Raw genomic sequence first — 26,056 nt, 5'->3', positions numbered from 1 at the left:
TATGGTTTGATGTGGTATAAGATTTACGAGGTTAAAGTAAAGGCAACATATTTTTCTGAGAGCATGATTGGATTAATGCACGTTTGTCAATTCTCTACTCAGCCAATCGGCAGCAAGTGGGATGGGCATAACTCATTGACGTCATAGTCCCCTCTAAAAAACAAAGGAAAAGAAAACATAAATCCCCCGCCCAATCTGTTCTGTACCGAACAGTTATTTGCGGTATTTCGTCCGGTCCCTGTGACATCCAGTGTAATGTATAATGGAAGAACATGGTAGTCGTATCAAGATCTGTAGTCAACAGAAAACATGAAATAAAGAGAGAAAATCTCCCCTTGCAGGTTTTGAATGGATTGAATTATAAAGAATACATGATCTGATAATAAAGCACTTCCTCTCTCATTTATAGGTAAAATAGGGCAGCATTTGAAAACACAATATAATTCAAAAAAAGGTGTTTGGAATAATGTACATCTTGAAAAGAGTGCTTACAGAACAATGAATTGAACTGACCGTTAATTTCAGTTATTCAGATGGGAAGTGATGCCAACCAAATAAATATCGATATTCTTCCCAAATACAAAAAGGTTAAATGACAAGAGAGCGTTCCAGAAGAAATATACAGATATTTGGGTATTTTAATGTGTCACTGCCGAGAAAATTGCTTGCTAAACATTACATATGTATAAATAATTAGAGTAATAAGAATTAAAGCATTCTGTATATTTTTGATTTTAGGATTTTCTGCAGCATGTAGGTCTGTATGGGAGCATCCTCCCACCGTGGTCTCGCGGGTGCATCCTCTCGGCATTGGTGGTCCTGATGCTGCGACTCGTGAACGCGCATTACATCACTTCTCTCCAGCGCGATTGGCCGCGGGTCCACTTGTCCTGCCGCCACGCAGCACCCGCAGCAGCGGTTTTTCAAAAACCGCCTCGTCCCACATCCACTGACCGGTTTGCGTTCGTTTGTTGGTGTGCTCGTCTCGTCGTCCCAGCACTGCCGGTCAGTCTTCGACGATGGCCGAGAGCGAGGCAGACACGCCGAGCACGCCGATCGAGTTTGAGAGCAAATATTTCGAGTACGATGGAGTGCGGCTGCCGCCCTTTTGCAGGGGGAAGATGGAGGAGATCGCCAACTTCTCCCTTAGAAGTAGCGACATATGGATCGTCACCTACCCGAAGTCAGGTAAACAAGCCTCTGCGTCGCTACGGTGCTCTTTTCCAGGGTGGTCTGTGATGCCTGCAGCGACTGCTGGAAGCACCTGATCATAGTTCCATTTGAATGTAAATAATAGCTCATTTACGATCGGTCATATGGGGCTAGTTAAAGTTGCACGTCAGGCCGGAGTCTCACATTAATCTAATATATCCATGTATACGCGCACCTGCTGCAGACCTAATGCATCAGTTAGCACTACTCTGGCCTTCATCAGCCACCGTAATCATACGCGCCATAGGTGACGGATGGAAGTTGGTGTTTACATCTAACGTTAGCTTCGCAGTGTCGTGGCGCAGCGCTGCAGCGGGCCGGGTCTGCCGTGCGCGGTGCTCCGAGCTGTAACCAGGGTTGGGTCCTTCACGCAGTCAGTGCATAGGTTGTTTGTTATGGGAATGCTATTCTTGTGTAGCATCATAGGATATGTTCTCATATCCTATGATGCTACACAAGAATAGCATTCCCATAACAAACAACCTGGGGGGACATCCATCAATGCGCAGGGCAATCCATCAAGAGGATAGCTTAATTTATAGCAGTTAAAAAATATATAATAGGTTTACAATTTACAACTTTCTTTACAATTTTAGAATTTTAATTTAACTTCTCACACACTCCCTCTGCCTTCTTACAAAACAGATGACAGCTACTCCCCAAATTCCAATAAATAGTGCAGTAATCTGCGCATCTGTTGAGCTAATTGATAATCTGCAATCTGGCTGATGCCAGTCAGCCACAATACATTGCCCATTCTATTTATGTTTTCCTCTGCTTACTTTACCTTTGTATCACACGCAATGTGTTCAATAAAAGATATGTAGAGAAAAAAACCTAGTTTTTCACAGGTAGAAATTGACCTTTTGGTGATTGACGTTATATCATAACAATACCCGAATACTAAAAATGAGGAGTTGCAGGCCAAAATCAATAGAGGTGTCAAAGGGTTTGATGACAAGAATCAGCATGATCAAGTGCTGCTTCTCCTTCTGTTTAATTTTTTCTCTGCGAGCATAGATGTATTTGTTTTGCATTCTCCCATTCCATCCAGAGAGGCTTCATGCTAATGCGCAGTCAGGACTGATTTAGACTTTCCTGACACTCAATAATTGTAATCATTTCTACTCTTACGTGCCCTAACGTTCATGGCGACAGCGAGTTGATGACTGTTTTGACAGCATTTCATCAGTCATGTCTCGCTTTCAAATACTATAATAACATTATATGAAACATATGCACCAATAATATATACAAATGTATATTTTGAATATTTACATTCACTTTTAAAGGGTTATTGTTTTAATATGGATCAGCTGTAAGCTTTGTAAAAGGACACGGAAACGAGAAGCTGCTTTTGTCTGCCTCTGTCTGAAATCGGGAACACGGAGTCCCAAACACTACCAAGAATTCAAGTAAATCTGTTCTGCTGGTCTCAAAGGAATACAACCGAGACCTTTCGTGCATGACAATTACATCATGACTAGTGCAGAATGACTGATAAGACGTTTCTTTTATTGCAAAAACTGACCAATCTTGCATGGTTTATTTGGTTTCACAGCCAGCCAGCATGTGGCCAGCTTGAGGCTACGCACATGCACACGTCATCTTTCTCTTAGAACGGTCATTCATAGGGCTAGTATGGGCAGTTTTTCAGGTTAATAGCTTTTTAAAAAGAAGCTTGTAATGTTTAATTTGTGAGTTGTGGCACCTGTGCTCAGTATTCTTCAGGTTTCACATGGGTGTTCTGACAGCGGCCTCCAGCTATCATTCTGTTAGCTAGTTTAACTTGTATTTTCCCAAAACTTGCGTGCAGAATATCAGATAAAACCCAAATTAATCATAGGGACACCACAGACAATCTTTAGTTTAATTGAACTTTAAGGTGACCTTTTGTACAACCACTTTCCTTGTACACTCTGTAAGTAGTGCCTCTACTTTCTCCTGCTAGGAACCAGTCTACTTCAGGAGATTGTGTATCTGGTGAGTCAGGGAGCAGACCCGGATGAGATTGGCCTTATGAACATCGACGAACAGCTGCCTGTCTTGGAGTACCCCCAACCCGGCCTGGACATCATACAGGTACTGCAGCCTAAACCAGGGTAGCATTCACTCAGTTCTTTAGTTCACTCAAGATCTCAAGACTGCAGAGGACTTTCTGGGTCCATTGTGTCTGGTAAAGTTATTGTGGGAATGCCTCTTCTTGGAGAGGTAAAGGCATGGATGAGCCACAACTTTCTCTTGCTAAACAGTTGCAAAACCGAAGCCCTACATAACCCATCACACCTGTGACAGTTTCCTCCCTCTCCTCCACAATCTGACCTTAAATGACCAGATCAAATACCTGTGCAGAACCTTCTTCTATCATGTCAAAAACATCTTCGCCCCACTTTGACTCTGTCAGATGCAGAGAAGCTTGTCCATGCATTTATCTCCTCAAGACTGGACTACTGTAATTCGATCTTCACTGGGATCACTCGTAAGAATATCCAGAAACTGCAATACATCAAAAACAGCGCTGCCAGGATCCTGATGAGAGTCCGAAAAATTAGCACATAACACTTATCCTATATCCACTACACTGACTCTCTGTCTCATTCCGAATTGAGTTCTCCTACTACTACTCACTCATAAATGGACAGGCACCTCCCTATTTGAACGACTTACTCCCCAAACCTCCACATGCACCATCAGATCTGCAAGCTGCACGCTCCTCTGAGTCCCCAACACCAAGCTCCATCCCTGACCACCTAAAAGCAGCACAGTCACTGGACTTCCTATTCAGGAGGCATTTTCTACTCTATGTGAAGTTTTTTCTATATTTTTCACTAGTTTGTTTTGCTGGCTCTATGGCATAGATTTGTTCACAAAGAGTGCATTAGAAACAAAATGTATTATTATTATTATTATTATATATGTTTTGCTGACCTGGCAGCACATTTTATCTTGGTGTGTGCGTTGATTGTCATGTCCGAGAAGCGGTGCTAATCTAGTAGTCTATGTTGTCTTGTGATTTCCTGTTTTATTTTGAAAATTAATCTTTCAGGCAACTTTCTTCTTCCCCCCGTGTGCCGATTTGATTGTCTGCCCTTCACCTGATTGTTTGTTTGTGTGTGTATATTGTCTGCGTCTCCCTTTGTCCTGTGCCAGTTCGTCTTGTCTCCTGTTACAGAGAACTTACCCATGTCTGTTGCCAAGTCGTGCTACGTTTTTTTGTACGTTGTTCAGGCTCGCTTTCTGTTCATTCATTTGTCAGCCTAGTGTTTACTGTCTAGATTTGTGTCCTTTGGTAAATAAACTTTGATTTTGAACCTCGTCTCGGGAGTTGTGCGTTTGGGTTCAGGTTGTCCGGTCGTGACGTTGATATGAATGTAACTTGGGGTTTGTCATATTGGAGAATTAAAATCAAAATCTAGCGGACCTTATGGTATCCACAAAAATCGCTGTCTAAGAATAATTTTAATATTTTTTAATGATTAAACTTGGGATCAAGACACGTTGTGATGTAGAGTGGTAATTGATTTCAATTCTGAACAGAAATCATTGAGATCCACTAAGGCATTGAGCAAGCATATTCCTAAAACTTAAACGTTGACCTAATTTTACTAGAAGCAGGGTTATACATTTAGGCTCTGTGACTTTTTTTAAAGATATGACACACTTTGCAGCCACAACGCATCCTGCAAGACTGATAAGAGAAGACGGATGTCAGACTAAAGAAACAACCTCCTTTGTGTTTCCACAGGAGCTGACATCCCCACGTCTGATCAAAAGCCATCTTCCCTATCGATTCCTCCCCACAGCCATGCACAACGGAGAGGCCAAGGTCAGACCACCGTGACATCACGTACACCAATCCGCCCTAGTGTATAAAAATGTTGGCTTGGACTCTGACTGCATTCAACACCATCAGCTTAGTTCAGGCAGAACACTAAAGTAGGGCGAGTATTGAGATCAATAGAGAATATAGAATAAGTAGGAAAAATAAAACTAGAAGTATATGAATATACTGTATATGTTTTGTATGTATTTTTATTGAATTGTTTGTTATGAATCTATTGTTACACAATTCAAAATCATCACATTATAAAGGGCAAGTTTACATTCATAAAACTAAACCTCTACCGGCATAAACATGTTGCATTGATCAGGAAGCAGCATAAACAGTCCATTTAATATAATATATCAATTTATCAGTAGGCCGGCTTCCTCCCACAGTCCAAAGACATGCTCTGGGGATCAGGTTATTTGGGGACTCTAAATTGCCCGTAGGTGTGTGAGTGTGAATGGTTGTGTGTCTCTGTGTAGCCCTGCGATTGGCTGGCGACCAATCCAGGGTGTACCCTGTCTATTGCCTGAAGTTGGCTGGGATGGACTCCAGCCCCCCCGTGACCCTGTATACAGGATAAGCGGTTTGACGATGGATGGATGGATGGAATTTATCAGTAGGGTGGCACGGTGGTGTGGTGGCTCTGCCGTCCACTGTTAGCACTGTCGCCTCACAGCAAGAAGGTCCTGGGTTCGACTCCGCCCAGTGGCCTTTCTGTGTGGAGTCTGCATGTTACCCCTTTTCCACCAAGGCAGAACTGGTGCTAGTTCAGAGCCAGAGCCTAGTTTCAAATCGGTTCTTTGGTTTTCCACCACCAAAGCACCAGCTCCGAACCAGTAAAAGTGGTTCTTAAGTAGCACCATATTATTGCTGGTCTAGAAGTAAGAACCGCTTACGTCAGCGGCTGGGAGCGGGGTTTATTGTGACCAACAAGACAAGAGAAACTTTGTGATCCGCCATTTTCATACTGTGCATACCGTTACTCTCACTTGTAATCTCCGTCTGTACAAATAAAGGCGAGCCGCGCGAACATGTTTAATCCGCCGAGTTTGGATGTCGATGTAGCAAAGCCATGAACATCAATAGCAAAGCAACGTCCGCCATTGCTGATGATGTGTTTGTGTTTGGCGCTGCGCTAACGTTGCTTGGGAAAGATGAGACGTAACTGTGACGTAGGCTCTGCGCTGGCTCTTTAGCCTGTGGAAAAGCAAACCGGTTCTTTGGAGGCTCGTCAGTTGAACCAACTCCAAACCGGCTCTAGCTCTGGCTCCTAACCAGCACCTGGTTCAACAATGTGTCTGCGTGGGTTCTCTGGCTTAATCCCACAGTCCAAAGACATGCTCTGGAGGGGCCGGTATTTCAAATGATCCCACAGAATTAATCCTCCTGGATTGGATTAAACCCTGATCAGATCCTAAAAACGGGTGTTTCAAAGCAAATCTGATCCTGAAGATTCAGATTCAGATTTGGTAATCCAATCCTGCCTTTGATCCGGATAAAACACTGCTGTTGAGTATTTCAAAACTTTAGTGGGAAATCTGGATCAGTTTGATCCTAAAAATCAGGATTACCCTGATCCCACCTCAGTGGTGGATTTGAGGGAGATTACATGTTATGGTTTGAACAGTTTAAATGTAACTGCTCCCAAAGTTCTTTGTTTGATACATTAGCTATGCTTCACTGCTGTCTGATCATTATTCATTTTCTTTGCACGTTCCTTTCTTTTTCAGCAAACACTGGGAAAAACTGAAGTAAAAAAAAACATACAATGTATTAGTCGCCAAAACAATTAATACACATCAACATAAATCCGGCAGTACATTAACCATTTTTACCAATTAAGCACATGATCAACATGCACGCTGTTCACTGCAATGCTTTAACCAATTGGCGTCAGAAGTGCAACACAGAATTTACATTAGGCTATTACTTAGTGACATGACAAACTCAAAATAACTCAAAATTATGAAGGAAAAACTTTGTGATTTATTTAACATTCAGTGTTAAACATAAAGTACATTTCATTAATGTTTTTACTGTTTTTCCAGCAACTGAATTCTTAACTTAACTTCTTCTTGTTTAAGCAGTGTCAGTTTAATTTGTGAAAATGATTTGTTGCTGAATGGTCCTTGGTAGCCTTCTGCTTCAGGTTTTTCCACCTAAGCCGAACCTGTTCAACATTCCGCCGTTGGCCACAACCAGTGGCATTAACTTGCTTTTTTATGTCAGCCCATATTTTATTTTTAAGTTTGGCTGACAGAGAACTCTGTCCAGGGCCACTAAAACCTCCAAAAAGGGCCTGATAATTTGTATGAACACCCTCAAGAAGTGCTGTTGTCTCTGCTGTGGTGAAATTGCTTTCTTTGTTCTTCTCCATGTTGTCTGAGAAAGCCCTATCACTAAGGAAGGCCTTAAATACCATAAAGCTAAATTGAAAGCAGGTGTAAACGCACAGGTCACAGACTTTAAAACTGGACTCGTTAAGGTCAATGACCTTTGCTTCTGCAACATGACATCCATTGTACATGTCCTCCTATTTTGTATATATGTGATATTCTACGGCCACATCTACAACGTCCTAATAGAAGGAGTCATGCCTTAACTGTGGAGCAGCAGATGCTTATTGCCCTACGTTTTTTTGCTTGTGGATCTTTTTATGAAGTAATTGCAGATGGCCTGGCTGTGACATAGTGCAGTGGGACAAGTAATGCATTCAGTGGCATCAGCCCTGGCTGGTCTATTTTATCAGTTTGTGAGTTTCGGGATAATGAGGAAGAAATAACAAACTAAGAGAAAATTCTTCTCAATTGCCAGGATGCCTAATACTATTGGTGTCATTGACTGCACACACATACACATTCAGGCACCCCATGAAAGAGAATGGGAATTTGTGAACAGAAAGGGACGCCATAGTATTAATGTGCAGCTCATGGGAAATGCTGACCTTAAAATAACTGTGTTGTGAGATGGCCTGGTTCTGTACATGATGCACGGATTTTAAGAGAAGGTCATCTCTACAGAAGACTTCACCAAACTGCTCCGGATGGTATCTTCCTGGGTGACAGTTGCTGCCCACTTCTACGCTGGCTTATGACCCCCTTTGCTACTGTCACATGTGACTCACAGCAGAGGTACAACAATTCGCACATTGCAACAAGGGGAACAATTGAGAGAATCAATGGTGTTCTAAAACAAAGATTTGCCTGCCTGAATTATCTTCGTGTGGAGCCGAAGCAGGCCTGTAATATAATATCTGCCTGCATTGTTCTTCACAACATTGCACAAATGAGAAGAGTTCCACTTAATGAAGAAATCTAGGACAGGCCGCCACTTGTGAACAGTTGCAGTTACCACAGCTGCAGCCACCACCTCATCGAGCCGATGAACCACCAGGAAGAGCACTTAGAAATGCCATGGTGAATTTGTATTGTAACGCTCACCCCAGTGCTGCAGCGTAAATAAGGAGGCGATGACTGGCTTGCAACTTCCATCCATCCATCCATTGTCAAACCGCTTATCCTGCACACAGGGTCGCGGGGGGGCTGGAGTCCATCCCAGCCAACTTCGGGCGATAGACAGGGTACACCCTGGATTGGTCGCCAGCCAATCGCAGGGCTACACAGAGACATACAACCATTCACACTCACATTCACGGGCAATTTAAAGTCGCCAAATAACATGATCCCCAGAGCATGTCTTTGGACTGTGGGAGGAAGCCGGAGAACCCAGAGAGAACCCACGCAGACACGGGGAGAACATGCAGACTCCCCACAGAAAGGCCACTGGGCGGAATCGAACCCAGGACCTTCTTGCTGTGACGCGACAGTGCTAACCACCACGCCACCGTGCTGCCCCGGCTTGCAACTTCGGTGCATTTATTTAGGGAACACAGCTTAACTCCGGTGACTGTTGGCCGAGACCACGGCGTACAAAACGCCTAGAACTTGCGTTTTCTCGCGAGACAATCCCCCCCACCTCAATAGGTCTCATATAACAACATTGACCTCTGCTGGTAACATTAGTGAATAACGGCAACACATGCAACATCTGCATAACTGAAGAACTCAAAATAACAGGGACACATTAACTCAGCTCATTACAGTATTTTTCATGATGGGTTATAGCTCATAACATTGAACAGTTCAGTAATACTGTTTCTGCATCAGCATTGGTGATTAATGATAAGGCCTGGTGCTTTTGTTTGACAAAAATGCTATTTCTATGTTTAAGTTTGAAGATGGATGCCTTATTTAAGTAACAGTTTTTTGTTAAGTTATACCCACTGACAAAGGCCTTCACTCAAACCAGTCAAATGTATTTATTAACATGCATGCAGCACACACACTTCATTTTCATAGCCAAAGCTCAAAAGGTTATGCCATTTGGAGCAGGTCTGTGTTAACTGGCTGTCTTCTCTTTCCACAGACATCTGTAAAGAAAAACAAATATGAAGGTTTTAGGCCTGTCCCTTTAGTTGACAACTGTTTGTACAACATTTTTTAAAATCTACTCACAATGCCTTGCGAGTAAATGCATTCAAATGTGGACTGTGGGCCGCAACATACAGACGATAGGCTATTTACCAACTTGTTAGCTCCTTAACACAGAAGTCAATGAAGCAGCGTTAGCTCGCATTAGCGCGAACTCTGCTTTATTTGAGATTGCCAAGCTCTTCTCTCAAACTTTGAGCTGATTTACGTAGCTGGTTAACTCAATATAATGATTGCATTTCATCTAGTCTTAGGACGCATCAACACTGACCAAGACTATACTTACATTTAGAGACAATAGTTGTGCCAGCTTCTCTTTTTTTCTGTAACATATTCGCTCCATTTCCTGTTTCCTGCCTGTGATCCAGGGGGCGGGACGGATTTGGACATCCCAATCTACCGGTATCAGGATCACTCTGATCCAATCCGGCAAAGTTTTGAAATACCGGGATAGATCAAGTTGATCCGTGCCTGAGGACAGGGGGATTTGGTTATCCGGATCATTCTGATCTGGATTACAAGTTTTGAAATACCGGCCCCTGGGGATTAGATTGATTGGTGACTCTAAATTGCCCTTAGGTGTGTGAATGTGAGTGTGAATGGTTGTATGTCTCTGTGTAGTCCTGCGATTTGCTGGTGACCTGTGTACCCCGTCTATCGCCTGAAGTTGGCTGGGATAGACTCCAGCCCCCCCGTGACCCTGTGTGCAGGATAAGCGATTTGCAGATGGATGGATGGATAGAATTGATCAGTAATCTATGATTGGTAGCAAGTGTCCCTGTTAGAGTGAGGTGAAGTAGTCCAAGTACTCATCTGGGATCTACTCTGCAGGGACTTTTTAGTCAGTGTTTGTACTAGATTTCCTTTGGATAATCTCAGATCTATCAGTGATGCATGTTAGAAGTCAGAGTACCGTTCTCTACAGGACTGTACTCCAGCAGCTGTATTTCATGTGTATGACTGTGCACCTCTTCCAGGTGATATACATGGCTCGTAACCCAAAGGACCTGGTGGTGTCCTACTACCAGTTCCACCGCTCCCTCAGGACCATGAGCTACCGGGGAACCTTCCAAGAGTTCTGCCGGCGGTTCATGAACGACAAGCGTAAGTATGCCGTGAGCTCCCAGTCAGTAACCATTGGTGTTTTGTCTCCAGACTACTGACAGTTCATCCAGCAGCTCTGAGTGTCTCTCTCTCTCTCTCTCTCTCAAAGTGGGATATGGTTCTTGGTTTGAACATGTTCAGGAATTTTGGGAACATCGAATGAACTCTAATGTCCTCTTCTTGAAATATGAAGACATGTACAAGGTAAAGTCTTCACTACCACTCGCTTATTTCAACCCCTTTGCGTGTTTGTTCTTCGACAGTATGTCATATGCAGGGTTCCTCTGACTCTTTTTCCACTTCCAGCCATAACCAAATCAACATCTGCTGACAAAGTTTTATGCAGGAAAAGGAATCCCATTCCCATCATCACCCACAGCCATGACCTATTTCATCTCTCAATTTATACCTCTTTCGGCACAATGTAGACTTGTGTATCCTAACCAGTGTTGTGTAAAAACATAATCAATAAGCATTTGCCCTCTGCTTTGCCAAAGGTCCCTTTTCACATTATCAGGAGTGTAGTCACATTTACGAGGCACAGACCTAACCGTGTCCGCTCAGATTCCTTTTTCTATTTTTCTATTTTTCTATTCTTTTGGTATTTAAAAAAAAGAAAAAAAAAATCCACCTTCGTTTTACAGATGCATAGTGTACGCTGTTTGAAACATTACAGGTTATTCATCCTCCAAAAAAGAGATGTAGGCTATTCTACATGCTATTGTCTCAACCCCTCAGGGAAACATTGTTACGTCTAGAACCGTTGCCATTGTTTGAACCGTTAGCAGCTCAAAGCCCCGCTGTGCCTACAACAGCCTCAAGCTGCTAGCATGGCTGCAGACATAAACGAAAGCTTGTTAATGTCTTCTTAAAACTCATGCCACTAAATTGATTGGAATTTCCATCACTGTTTTAGGAGAACACAGCCCAGAGCTATAAAATTGACACACTTGAGATTGTGTAAGCTTTGGGAACTGTGTGTTCTCAACAGCCGTGGGTAGATGCTGTTCGGGGAAACAGAATCACAGCCTTTTGTTATTCAACAATTCATTAGAGAGACAGCTTTTTCTGTATTTGCCTGGGATTATTGCTTTTATAGATTCTTTTTTTTCATTAACCTCTTCCCCAACCGCTCCGGGCGTTCCAGGACCCAGGGAAGTTGGTTGAACAGTTAGCCCGGTTCTTGGGGGTTTCCTGCGACAAGGCCCAGCTGGAGGGCATGGTGGAGAGCTGCAACCAGCTCATTGAGCAGTGCAGCAGCTCGGAGGCGCTGTCCATCTGCAGAGGTGAGTGGGAGAGGAAACAGAGGAGGAGCGACACATCAATGCTTGGTTCCTCTTTCCTGATAATGAATCACAAAGGCACTAGTATCCGTATGCAAAACACCACAAGCCTCATTATCAGACGCTCAGAAAGGCAGTATTATACAGACTGAAGAAACTCCCCATGAACAAACCAATGTATCCTTTCACTTATTTTATGGTATCCTATGGAAAGTTACTGCCTATATTTGGTGCATTTTACTTCAAAAGCCCTGAGTCAATACCCACTAATTGCATGCATACTGTGTTTTCAAAAGAAACTTCCTTTTTTTAAAGGAAACTCAATTAGGCAAAGACTGCTTAGTAAGCAGGGCTCCTGCCCTCCCGCTGTCTGATATAGTAATATTTTCTACCTCTTTCAAGATTACATGGATATTGTAGCATCCCTTCAACTTGGAATAAACAGGCTTGGGAGTGTTTCCAGACGGGTGTACTTTAATTCAGATGAGTGTGCATAGCACCAACACCAACATCAACACCGTGAAAACTAAAAAGGGAAATAACAAAGGCAATTTAGCCAGATACAAAATAATCCTTTGACAAATGCACTTTAGCATACATGAATAACAGCATAGCAGGCAACAGTCATTATATAAAATGAATTTTCATGAAATACAATTACAAATGAACCACATACCTCGCTCCGCATATCAAAGGGTGCTATAAAGTGGTAATCCAGGGAAGTCCGCCGCCATTAGCTTAATGTATTAAGTTGCTAGCTAGCTTCTCGTGTCTTCTATTAAACAGATGTGAGCACGAGCGCGGGCGATTAATCACGTGAGCGGATAACATGATGTCAAAATAAAAGTCACATAAAATCTAAGTAGGAAAAGGATCATCAAAATAAAAGAACACTGCTAGTGGTCATTTACACTCCCACCACTCATGTTATGAAGAGTGAAGACAAGGGTCACCCTGGCTGAACGGATCATACTTGAGTCCTGTCTGTATCAGTATTTCTAGATGTGTGTAGGTGAGTATTACTTAATTTCTAGTAGAGAATAGACTGTCATGAGGAAATAAATGGTGCAGACAACAAGACTGATTACTCACTCTCGAGGAGGAGAACTAGTTTCTGAATGGGTCTTTCTATGATCAAAGGTTTGGTAGGGCGATCTTGTTTTGCTGATGTTCTTTCCCCTACTAACACCTTGACGCGACGCACTAGACCATCGCTCCCCTTTGTGGTTTCAACCACTCGTCCCAGGTGCCACTGATTTCTAGGGGTGTCTTCCCTTATAATGACTAAGTCGTCTACCTTAAGGCTGCGTCGAGTCGTATGCCACTTTTGGCGTGTGGAGATGTTCATGAGATATTCTCTCTTCCACCGGCTCCAGAACTGTTCAACAAGGTACTGGACTCTTCGCCACCTTTTAGTTGCATACACATCCTCCTTCTCAAATTTGCCAGGCGGTGGAAGTGCAATCTTGGACTTCATCAGTATGAGATGGTTTGGAGTTAATGGTTCGAGTGAGGTAGGATCATTTACTCCGTTTACAGTTAACGGGCGGCTGTTCACAATGGCCATCGCCTCATAGAACAGAGTTCGAAGGGAAGAGTCGTCGAGTCTGCCTAAGTATTGACAGAGTGTGGCATTTAAGACATTACGGACAGTCCGAATCTGGCGCTCCCACACGCCGCCAGCGTGACTTGCTGAGGGAGCATTGAAGATGAACTCACACTGCTTTTCTGCGAGGAAGCTATCGATTGTTTTGGTGTCACATTGTTTCAGTGACTCTTGGAACTCATTTCTAGCTCCCACAAAATTGGTTCCTTGATCGCAATGGATTTGACGAACAGCTCCTCTGAGACTAATGAAGCATCTTAGGGCGTTGATAAATGCATCTGTGGATAGGTCCTCAAGCATCTCAATGTGAACAGATCGAGAGGCAAGGCAAGTGAAGATTAAGCCATAGCGCTTTTGCTCTTTGCGGGCTTTCTTAGTGATGAATGGGCCGAAGCAATCGATGCCACAGTATGTGAAGGGAGCAGAGACTTCCACACGTTCCTTAGGAAGCTCTGCCATGCGTTGTTCTTCTACAGGCCGTCTGAGTCTTCTGCACTTCACACATCTGTGTATCAGCTTAGCAACTGAATTACTTCCACCAATGACCCAAAACCCATTGGCTCGAAGTTCTGTTAGAGTTTGATTACGTCCTTGGTGACAGATCCTCTCGTGGCAGTGGGTCAAAATCAACTTGGTAATATGTTCTCCTTTGGGTAGAATCAAAGGGTGTTTGACTTCTAGGCTTAAGGATGACTGATCCAGTCTTCCACCAACACGAAGTGCTCCTCCTTCTAAGATGGGATTCAAGCGAAACAGAGGGCTGGAGTTTTGAAGACTTTTTCCCTTTTGAAGTGTCTCCATCTCTTGGGAGAATGCTTCTTCTTGTACAAGCTTCACTACCGATTTGGCAGCTCTTTCGCGTTCTTCTACACTCACAGGTTTGCCAGGATGAATTTGCCTTGAGTTCAGCCTCTTGATTCTTGCAATGACTTTCAGGAGTTTTGACCAGGAGGAGAATCGATTTAGACGGGTAAGAAAGTCTGACTCGGAAGGTTCAACCTTAGTTGTGAACGCCTGCATTGACCTGACCTCAGGATCACCGACAAGCAATTCAGGAGTGAGGCGAGACTCTGGATGTATTTCTTGTTCCCACAGGAACTTGGGTCCTGATAGCCAGTTTGTTGAGGAGATGTCCACTGCGTTTAGACCTCTCGACGCATGGTCAGCAGGGTTTTCTGTTGTGTCTATGTAGTGCCATTGGCTGGGGCTGGTGTGCTCTCTGATCATTTGCACACGATTGGCAACGAAGACATGGAACCTTCTTGCTTCATTACTGATATAAGCCAGGACAACTTGGGAGTCAGTCCAGAAGAATTCTGCATGGATCGGCATTTCAAGCTCGTTTCTCAGCATGACACTTGATCTTGCAGCGACCACTGCTGCCGAAAGTTCCAATCTTGGAATGCTTGTGAGTTTTGTAGGCGCAACTCTAGCCTTTGCCATCACGAGGCTGCAGTGAACTTCACCATCTTCATTTTTGCTTCTCAGATAGGAACACGAGCCATATCCTATATTGCTGGCATCGGAAAAGTGGTGCAGTTCCCTTGTGACAGTTTTGCAGAAGCCTTGTGGTTGGTAGCATCTCGGTATTGAGACTTCCTTCAGCCTTTGTAGGTCGCTCTTCCAACTCTCCCACCGTCGACTTAAGTCTTCGGGAAGTGGGTCATCCCAGTCAATGCCTCGACGACACAGTTCCTGGAGGATGCACTTTCCAGTTAAGATAAACGGAGCCACGAATCCGACTGGATCGTACAAAGAAGCAATGACGGATAGGATTCCACGACGTGTGGATGGCCTGGGTTGTGGGTTTACATTAAAGCTGAAGGTGTCGTGTTCAAGGGACCACTGGACACCAAGAGCACGTTCTGCTGGAGCTGCATTTAGGTCCAGATTTAGGGGTTCAGATGTGACTGCTCTCTCAGTTGGGTCCACAGAGTCCAGAACTGATCTTTCGTTTGAGTTGAACTTGTGTAGACGCAAACCTCCTTTCTTGCACAACTCTTGTGCTTCAGCAATTAACTCCTTTGCTTCTTCTACGGAGGGGACGCTGATAAGCCCATCATCGACGTAGAAGTTCTTTTCAACAAAGGCTGATGCTGATGGATAATCTTCCTTGTGTTGACGTGCCAAGTACTTCAGGCCAAAGTTGGCACATCCGGGTGACGAAGCGGCACCAAATAGGTGGACAGCCATTTGATACTCTTGAGGCTCTGCTTCGAGGTTTCCATCCTTCCACCAGAGAAACCGTAAGTAGTTCCGTAATTCAGGAGAAACGTAAAACTGATGGAACATTTTCTCGATGTCGCATATGATGGCTACAGCCTCTTTCCTGAAACGACAGAGCACTCCAAGGAGAGAGTTGATCAGGTCAGGACCTGTTAGCAATGTATCATTTAGTGAGACACCACGGAACTTCGCTGAACAGTCAAAGACGACCCTTAGCTTCTCTGGCTTCTTGGGGTGGAACACCCCATGGTGTGGTATGTACCACGTAGTCTGTTGTTCTGTCGCAGGAGAGGCTGGCTCTGCGTCGCCTTTCTTTATCATATCCTTCATGAAGGCTTTGTACTGTTCTTCATACCGCTCGTTATTTTTCAATCTTTTCTTTAGGTGCTGCAGTCGAACTGTTGCCAGCTTCTTGTTGTCTGGTAGCAGAGGTGGCTCTGTGCTCTTGAAAGGAAGGGGCATTTCATAGTGTCCATCTTTCCTTTGAGTTATGTTGTCACTCAGGAGCTGAATGAAGCGAACGTCGTCTTGTGACACATACTTGTCTTTATCTGCATACTTCCTTTCATTGAAGTCTGATTCCAAGACCTTCAGCACGTCATTGGTTGATGGCGCTGGTATTTCCTTCACTGTCACTCGATGGACGAATCTCTGGTTTCCCTGGCGATCCAGATGTGGATTGGATGAGCCTACGATGCTCCAGCCGAGTTCCGTTCTCTGGGCGAACGGATCATTTTCGCCTCCTATGACAACTTCCTGGGGGGCTAGCGCCAACGGGCAATCATTTCCAATTAACAGTCCCACCTCACAGTCCTTCAGCAGTGGAAGTTTGTTTGCTAGATGCTTTAGATGAGGCCAGAGCAGCGCTGTTTCGGAAGTCGGAATGTAGGACTTGTCGACCGGGATGAAACCACGAGTATAGGCTTGGCGCAGCTGAATCTGTTTTCCAGACTGTAGTCCTCGAACTTGTAGACCGCAGACACTTTTGCTTGCTATGGGTGTGTCAACAGCTGTCATGGTGCTCAGTTTAAGCTGTACTGGTTTCGTCTCCACGTTCAGCTCTTCGAGTAGGTCTTCCAAGACGAATGTCGAATCACTCTGCGTGTCTAGAAGAGCATACGTTATAACTTCTTTCTGTGGTTCATTTGCAGATGACATGAAAACAGGGACGATGCTTGATGTGGCAAAGACGCGCTGCGTCACTGCATGGGACGTCACTTTGATTTCTTCCTGACTAACGTCTTTATCTGTGGAAATGGACTGTTTCTCTTTTGCTTCCACAGATCGGTTCTCTCTCTCTTCATGTAGACAGGTGGGGTGACGTCTGCTGCATATGACACAAGTGTGTCGCGTTTTGCAATCCTTACTGTTATGTCCCTTTCTCAAACATCCGTAGCACAAATTGTTTTCCCGTATGAAGGCTTTCTTATCTTCCAGAGATTTTGCTGCAAATGTAGGGCACTTTACGACGCCGTGCATCTCATCTTTGCAGAAAGGACAAGGTGGCTTCGACTTGGTGCTGAACACTTTCTCAACATTTTCTGTGGGATTGTTCCTTTTAGTGTTTGTGTGAAGTGCTCTAGCTCTCTTGGGCTGCCTGTCATCTGTGGCCTTGATCAGAAGTGGAGAGGCGACAGGGTTACATGCTATTCGAGCCTCCTTCTGGATGAACCTTGTGAAACAGGAAAAGCTTGGGTAATCCCCGGATTCGTCCAACCTTTCCGTGACGACTCTGCTCCATCTTCGTGTGATCCAGTCAGGTAATTTCTTCAGCAGCTTGTGGTTCTCTTCACAGTCGTCCAAGATGGCCAATCCCTTCACATGAGGCATCGCTTCAACGCATCCTTGCAGGAAGTCAGCAAACTCTCGAAGTGCAGCAGGATCACTGGTACCAACCTTGGGCCACTTCATGAGCTTGTCTCTAAAAGCCTTTTGCACAATGAAGTGGTTTCCGTACCTTTCTTCCAGGACCTTTAAGGCCCCATGATATGCTTCTTCTGAGTTTCTATAGAAGAATCCCTCTACAGCTTTACGTGCTTCTCCACTCAGATAGTTTTTTAAGTAAAACATTTTTTCGTGAGCGGGGAGAGGCTGGTGGTCTATGAGGGCCATGAAGGACATCTTCCAGTCTACATACTTTAGGGCTTCTCCAGAGAACTTTGGTGGCTCAGGAGCAGGCAGGCGATTCATACTGAGTGAGTTAATGAGAGCTTGAGTAAGGCTATCTTTCTCATGAGATGCTAGCGCTTTGGCGTGCGCTTGTGGAGGCTGGTATGCGTTGGCCATTGGATTAAGCTGGCTTTTGGATTCAACTGTGAGATCAGTCTCTTTTAGACAGTCTCTGAAGTCATGTTCAAAGCTCTCGTATGCGTTTACTCTCGCCTCTGCTATTCTTACTTCTGACTCTGCTTGAATTTGCTGTAGTCTTTTCTTTTCCTGACGCATATTTGCCTCTATCCTTTTAAGAGCTACTTGCCTTTCATCTTCTAACCTTTTGAGAACTAGCTGCTTCTCTTCTTCTAACTTGCTTAGAACTTCTTCTTGAGCTTGTATTTGATATACTGCTTTAGCCTTTTCTTGTTGCGCTGCGAGTTCTGCTCCTGCATCTAGATGTTTGCTTGAGCCCTGGGAGTGGATGGAATTTTCTGCCAGAGAGAGTACAGTATCTGTCTTTGTGTGTCCGAAGATAGATCCATACTCATCCTTCTTAAGTGCCATCCTCACTCGTAGTTTCTCAAGTTCAGGATTGAAGACCTCATCTACAGTTTCAAGCCGCTTCTCTATTATTTCGCTGATCTCTGCAGTGAGTGCTATACAAGCATCCATTTTCGGTACAATGTCTGGTGTGGCATCATGGTTGCGCTGAATGGGCTCATAACGTTCACTTACTGCACTGTGTCGACTTTGGATTTCTTCTCTGATGTTATTTAGTTCATCTTGAGAACAGAATGATTTTAGTGCGGTCCTAATCTCTCCTGCAACTTCTTTCCAGTGGCCATAAGCTTTCATGAATTCTTTCTTGTGTTTAATGGCTTCCTGCTTGTGCATTTCTAATCCCCTTTCTGTAAACGTTCTTTCACGTGAACTAGACCTGACTGGCTTTGGGTTATCCGTTTTCCTCGGTGGATCATGTGTGCTAGCTACCTCCTCTCCATTAAGTGACATTTTTGTTGAAGTTGTGTTGCGGTTTGGTTATCTTGAACTACTACACTACAGTTCAATTACTGAAATAGACTAATAGCTCAAGTACTTAATATCACACATGCACTGGGGCGATTATCATCAACAGAAAATGTAGGCTAACACACAAACAGCTTAGCAAAGAATGCTATCATACAGATTTACCCATGAAAGAATTTACATTTAACAGGTTCGATTTGTTCAATAGTTATTCAATAGTGTTTTCTAAAGTTGCCTTTCTGTATCTTTAAATGCACCTTTCAAATGTACGATTAGCTTAGAGCATCAAATATGCAGTACATTGTTCATAAAAGGTGACTTCAGTCCCCCACACAAACATCACTGTTCGTAATCAAAGAGTCCCTGTGGTTGAATGCAGCAATCAGCAAACAAAGAGGACCGATCTTGCCTGGGTGCCGGTTGAAGTGAGGGCGTTTGAACAGCAGGTGGCAGTCTTGTACACAAATGGCGGACGGCAATCCTTCTAACGTTGAGTTGAATTTTCACTCCACATCATGGTCGAGTTTTCACTGTAGCATCCCTTCAACTTGGAATAAACAGGCTTGGGAGTGTTTCCAGACGGGTGTACTTTAATTCAGATGAGTGTGCATAGCACCAACACCAACATCAACACCGTGAAAACTAAAAAGGGAAATAACAAAGGCAATTTAGCCAGATACAAAATAATCCTTTGACAAATGCACTTTAGCATACATGAATAACAGCATAGCAGGCAACAGTCATTATATAAAATGAATTTTCATGAAATACAATTACAAATGAACCACATACCTCGCTCCGCATATCAAAGGGTGCTATAAAGTGGTAATCCAGGGAAGTCCGCCGCCATTAGCTTAATGTATTAAGTTGCTAGCTAGCTTCTCGTGTCTTCTATTAAACAGATGTGAGCACGAGCGCGGGCGATTAATCACGTGAGCGGATAACATGATGTCAAAATAAAAGTCACATAAAATCTAAGTAGGAAAAGGATCATCAAAATAAAAGAACACTGCTAGTGGTCATTTACAGATATCATGTGGAAAAATGGGCGACATCTACAAATGTAAAAACGCCTTGCTTTATAGGTATCGCTGGATGAGACCATTCTGAAAAAACAATAGATTTTTCAACACTGTTCACACCCAAAAGGGTTGTAGAGTTATTTTGGAGTTACGTTAGCGATGAGAAGCGTCGGGAATAACAACTAATATGCGTCTGAGGCCAGATGCAAACACAGAGCCTGCAAACTATCAGCCAACTATCAACACAAGCTCACTGCAGTTCTCAATTATACCCAAATGTGCATGTTCCAGCCATTACACCTGCTCTTTTGTGGAAATTGGCATGGACTGACCTGCCCTGAATTATTTTCTCAGTCTGAACATGAATGTGGAGAAAATGTACTCATAAAAATATAAAATGGCATGTTCCAGATCAAGTAGACTTCACTGAACTAGCACATGATAAATTGATTTGGCAGTCAGAAATTACTCAAATGCACCAAACAATAAGCAGTTCACAATAAACACAAGTTATACCCCGCTGAACACTGAATGAAATCCCCACTGTGGTTACGCCTAATAGATGGTTTCTTATTTGTTCTCCGTAAGGAGAATCTTTCTGTAGGACAACATAGTTAGGTTTAAGCAACATGACTACTTCAAAACTATCAAAAAATAAAAGCCGCCACGATGACCTTCAATTCATACATTTTAGAGAACCATTCAGTTCCATGTTCAGTCATTCCATTACTTTTCCGGTTGTTTCAGGATCGTCTGGCTGTTGGTTTCAGGATACTTTTCAAAGCTGCTTTTGGATTTTATTTTATTCGTTTACACTTGCAGGGGTACTTTCCAAGGCATAGAAACATTCTTTGATCAGTATAATCAATCTCGTTCTGCTGTATGGAGATTACATTGGCATCATTCACACTTATGGGCAATTTTGGACATAAAGATTCTGGAGTTACGGTTTTCAATGCTTCTCAGAATACATACAAATGAGCAATATACACCATTTATATCAAGGACAATTTTCAAGGAGTCAAGGAGTAAAACCATATAACAAAGCTGTCTGTCAAATACCAACCAGTCAGTTGCCCTCCGCTTTAGACTGTGGTTCTCATGAGCAGTGTGACACACTCTCTTTTAAATATAGACTTCCAATGTAGGTTTACTACATTTTTTAGCTTTAGCATTTTTAGAAAACAAATCTACGCAATACTGAATTCTGACTTGGTTTCTCACAGGTGGTGCCTGTCACCATAACAGCACAACGCGCAGCATAACCAGTCTCAATGAGTCGTTTATGTTTCTCCCCTGATCATTCATTCACTTTGGGTTTGTGTCACCCTTCCTATTTTTTTTCATATGTTTTACTTATGGTTTCTGTTGTTTTTCTTTTCAGTTTCACCATCTGATTTCTTTTCTTTTGTGCATGGAAGTCTGGGGTCTGGTGCGCTCATAGGCTTAACACACAGCTGACAGCAGACTGTCAGATCTGTCTCACACATCTGTAACCTTCAGCAGGTGAGTCAGAGCGACGGCAGGCTGCACTCACCGAGTCCTCCGAGTGTACCTGGCTCTCGCACCACCTTCCTCATGCGGGAAGATGATAGACTTGATTCATTCATTCTGCTTAATGAAAAACAAGCATTCTTATCAATTCTAGCTCCCCTCAAGAATTTAACAAATTTTAGTTAACTAATAAAATCAAAATAATTCATTATTTAATATACGTGCTTGCTCTAGTAAATCTCACCGTTCAGGATCCGTAAGATGTGAAACTCCTACAATGACAACTCTGTAGATGACGGTAAACTGAAGCCTAAAAGCTTTAAAATACGCTGTTTTGAGTATTTAATGGCAGGGGCGGCCATTCTCGTCTTGGTTTATTTAATCATTTCCTAGGCTCTCAAAACTGAGCGTGACACTTGAGATATTTTTCATCCATCCGAGAAAGACCCTGTGTGCCCTGAGCTCAGCTTTTTGCTGCGTGGTCATTTGATGAAACAAGCTACATATTTGTTTAGGGAGCCGGTAACCAAGCAGAACCCACCTTAAGGCCTTCATCGTTTCAGGTGATGTGGTGCATCAGTTGCTCTTATTCCTGTACAAACTCTCTATTGACTAAGCTTAATAAAGCATTCACACAGGTACCGGGTGCTTTGAGTAATCCAGCTTTGTCTAAGATCAAAGAATCAGCGTGTCTTGGCTGCTGTATCATTTTCAGCTACATGGAATTTCAATGTGTCCCCCTCCCTGTGTGTCCCCCCTGCAGGTCGTGCAGGTCTGTGGAAGGACGTCTTTACGGTGTCCATGAACGAGAAGTTTGACGCCGTGTACAGACAGAAGATGGGCAAGTCCGACCTGACCTTTGACTTCTGCCTGTGAGGAGCGGCCGACCCTCCACCCTCCCCACCCCCCACTGATCCTCCACACGCTCCACGTCTCCTAAATTCAATGGTTACAGTCTGAGAGCGGGATTACAGGACAAGACTTTTTCCCCAGATTGCAACATGTCTTAAGTCACCACATTATCAAAAGTCCCGCCCTCGTGGAATGATCAAAATGATTGCAGATTCATTACAGATGCTGTTGAATGTCTCAATCAGTAGATCAACCAAACCTCTCTCAGCCCCTTACTCCACACTAGGCTCGCACTGCTGATATGTGTTTACACTGAGTAAAGCTGTGTATACTCAGTATTTGTGTAACTGGGTGAAGGTGTATATGCTCAGTCTATGTGTACAAATTGAGTATGTGTATTTACTCCGTATATGTGTAAATACTGAGTAAATGTGTATATCCTACATGCAGATATTTGTGATATTTCAAATATTGAAATGTCAAAGCCAGTTACAAAGCCAGTTATTTTTATATTAATATGCTCACAAATTCACATGGATAAAAAAGTGATTCCAACATATACCAAATTAATCACTAGTACGTTTTATTCTCCTTAGAAAACACCTGCTCGCCTGTTTATTCCTGGTTCTTGTTCCCCCGTGCCTCCCTTCACCCCAAGCCGGCCCAGCTTTATGGCCTGATACTCTGGCGGGGACTAGAGAGGAGACGCTCGGCTCCGGGCCCACAACACCGTACCCACGCCACAATTTCAACACAGAGGCATAACAACACATAAACTGGCCCAAATTCTCTTGGACTCCACTCTCTAGAGAACAACACAGCCTTGAGAACCAAGACACATCAATGACTTATTATTCTTTGTGTTGATGAGCCACAAATATCTGTACACAGCCTCAGTGACGCTCGCGGATGTTTTGGTTGTCAGGTGGGTAAACCCTCTGAAACATTGACACCATCACGACACACTAACCCTCTGCAGAGAGGCCCAGGCTGATGAAAAGATTTAGAGGTTGGTATTTTTGCCAGTCAGACCACACACACACACACACACACACACACACACACACACACACACACACACACACACACACACACACACACACACACACACACACACACACACACACACACACACACACACACACACACACACATAGGTTTGTGAGCAAACTGGACTACATTACTGCATGGAATGAGGAATTAAGACAGCCGAGGCACAGCAGCTGGACACTACTCATCCCCGGTCCATCATGATGGTGATTACTTTATAACTGAACAAGCTGCCCAAAGACAATTACAGGTTTTACAGACAGCAATATCTGCCCGCCATCCGAATATCGGTCAAACCCCGCAACTGAGTGCATTAGCAGTGTGTGCGAGCCAGGTAGACACGCGGATGCTGCAGCAAGTGTGAAGAGGGGAAAGCCAAACCTGGAGAGAGGAAACCAAGGCTCAGTGTCACAGCTGAGATGTTATTGTGTTAGATGATCAATGTCTCTTTGCTGCAGGGCTTTCAACCTCCGTCACTGATCTTCACTTCTGCATCAGCTTTATGTGTGCGTGAATGTGTGTTTGGGAGAGAGATCTGTCTGTGCTTAGTTATACCTCAAGAATACTTCAGAGTTTCCAGACTAATTTACATGACAGATTCAACAATTTGTCAAGGATCTTCAAAACCACTATGAGTAGGATTAAGAAATGTAGCACACCTCAGTGGTAGTATGGAAAACTACTCAGCGGTAGTATCGTTGTAGTATGAAAAACAACACAGTGGTTGGACATGACAATGAGAATAGTGGCCTGAAAGCCTGACAGAGTACACCACTTGGCACTAGAGGTATTTTGTATACAAACATGATGGTTATATTTTCAGCGGTTGCACTTTTTTAATCTTGAAACTTTGTTTTACTTAATATTACAGACGATATGCCTCCTGGTGGTTAAAATAAGCAGATGCTAAACACACTAGATGCTAAATAGTTTCCTCAAGGTGTTAAGGCTAATCTTAGATCCTCATCTTCAATTTCTAATGTCTGGGTGGATGAATTTAAAGTTAAAAATCAACATGATTTGTTTTTTGCTGAGATAGAATACTAAGGACTAAAAAAGAAAGATATCTACAAAAGAGAAAGTATCAACAAAAAAAGTACATGAATAAATAGTAAAGAAAGGCCTGTGCAGAAGAGGTAGACATCTACAATCCTTAGAGAACATTTCTCCTATAATTCCAAGCAAAATAAACAAAAGAACATAGCATGGCTCTATATTTAACATTGATGTCTCAGATTTGATTCTGCTCAGCTCGGTATAAAGAAAACACAAATATTCAGCCCTGTATGAAAGCCAAAGTGTAGTGATGAAATATTTTTCCAGTGAACACCATGGCTAGATAATCCTGGGCCCCTGTTGACCTCCCTGACCCCATGTTTTTGTAAATGAATCCCTCACATGGGGTGAACTATGAGCTTACAGAAAGGGGGGCCAATGAAGGGGACACTGGGGGGCTGATTGGCACACTTTTCATCCTCAGAAAACGTGAACATCATAGCTACAACCAGACAACATTCAGTGTGAGCTAACTTTTAAATCTCACTGTCATATCAAAAAAGTAGTAGCTCAAGAGTCTACAAGGAGTCTAATACTTCTTAGTCTCGGTATAACATATAACAATAATACCTTCAGGCCACGTTCAACTTTTTTAAACTTTCGATACTATAATACTATAATGAAATGTTACCCTAACCCAAAAATATAGTGAACATTGCAGCCTGATCTCCAAAACCTGTTCGTAAAAATGTATACGAAAATCTTGAACATACAAATTCGTAGTGATACATACGAAATAAATACGGACTGCAACTGATGACGTCACCCTATTCAAAGTGAATGGGGACCTGCACCCCGTAAACACACTTTGTGAAGTCTAACGATGTAAAATAAACGTGTTATGATTGCATTTTTAACGAGAAATCAATGTTAAATTGTAAGAATACAATACTAACCCTAACCCCCTCAAAAAATCCACTGTTCACTCAAGGGGCGTTCGTATGTATTGTTACAAATTTGTATGTTCAAGATTTTCGTATACATTTTTATGAACAGGTTTTGGAGATCACGTTGAACATTGTGTTCCTCTGTATTGTTTATTTGACCGACAAAGGATCAGAATAAAGTTGGGTGCCTTGGTACATTTTTCACATTTACGCACCTCTGTTGGCCACTGGAGACGAGGAGGCAGAAAAAGTAATGATAAGTGAGTGTGTGTGTGCGGGCGGGTAGATGAAGGGGGGACCTTCTCTCTCCTTCGCTCAGTGTTCTCAGGGTTGCCAGGGTCTTGGCTGCAGGAGAGCAAAGAGAGCAGAGTACTAACCCGTCACCAGCATTACCTTTTGACTCTGTAGTGTCACACACAGCTGCAGCATCTGCACTCACAAACCAGTCCAGCACCTCTCCCCCTGTCGCCACAGCAGTTTCTCACACTGCTCGACCAGACACTTGTGAATGTCTCCAATGTGTGGACGTAAACATCAACCTCAGCCCACACTCGTCTCGCCCGCCTCTTTTACGGCTGCTTGTTTTTTTCCTTTTTTGTTGTTCTTTGTTCTCTCAGTCGCTGTTTGCAGACGTTGGCAAGGCTTCAGACGCGCATCTCCACTTTCATTTGTTTTTATCCATGCCTGTCTTGGTTTTTTAGCCTACTTACATTGTATTTTACATGCTTTGCTTGCTGATTTATTAATAAAGTTGTGTCAATGCTC

The 26,056-nt window shown here is 43.3% G+C and overlaps 2 protein-coding genes across 4 annotated transcripts; one reads left to right on the top strand and one right to left on the bottom strand.

Moving 5' to 3' along the window:
* Nucleotides 1-782: 782 nt before the first annotated feature.
* On the top strand, nucleotides 783-26,056 carry sult4a1 (sulfotransferase family 4A, member 1). 2 transcript variants are annotated; one of them, XM_040173630.2, is made up of 8 exons: nucleotides 783-1,188; nucleotides 3,164-3,294; nucleotides 4,958-5,038; nucleotides 10,509-10,635; nucleotides 10,745-10,839; nucleotides 11,783-11,921; nucleotides 21,337-21,458; nucleotides 22,210-22,856. In XM_040173630.2, exons 1-7 carry the CDS (start codon nucleotides 1,020-1,022, stop codon nucleotides 21,411-21,413), a joined length of 819 nt encoding a protein of 272 aa, XP_040029564.1. In that variant the 5' UTR covers nucleotides 783-1,019; the 3' UTR covers nucleotides 21,414-21,458; nucleotides 22,210-22,856. The 2 variants fall into 2 exon arrangements, with proteins under 2 accessions (XP_040029564.1, XP_040029563.1); XM_040173629.2 differs by lacking the exon at nucleotides 21,337-21,458 and having other exon boundaries at nucleotides 838-1,188; nucleotides 22,210-26,056.
* On the bottom strand, nucleotides 12,372-19,953 carry LOC120810220 (uncharacterized). 2 transcript variants are annotated; one of them, XR_013467585.1, is made up of 2 exons: nucleotides 12,595-19,953; nucleotides 12,372-12,444 (listed from the first exon to the last, which is right to left on the bottom strand). XR_013467585.1 is itself a non-coding variant. In XM_040164584.2 (2 exons), the coding sequence occupies exon 2, from the start codon at nucleotides 18,913-18,915 to the stop codon at nucleotides 13,003-13,005; it is 5,913 nt and encodes a 1,970-aa protein (XP_040020518.2). In that variant the 5' UTR covers nucleotides 18,916-19,572; nucleotides 19,723-19,953; the 3' UTR covers nucleotides 12,372-13,002. The 2 variants fall into 2 exon arrangements, 1 of the variants encoding a protein (XP_040020518.2); XM_040164584.2 differs by having other exon boundaries at nucleotides 12,372-19,572; nucleotides 19,723-19,953.

This window comes from Gasterosteus aculeatus, chromosome 4 (genome assembly GCF_964276395.1).
Source record: "Gasterosteus aculeatus chromosome 4, fGasAcu3.hap1.1, whole genome shotgun sequence".
Lineage (NCBI taxonomy): Eukaryota > Metazoa > Chordata > Actinopteri > Perciformes > Gasterosteidae > Gasterosteus > Gasterosteus aculeatus.
This window is presented reverse-complemented; position numbering and strand designations above follow the sequence as displayed.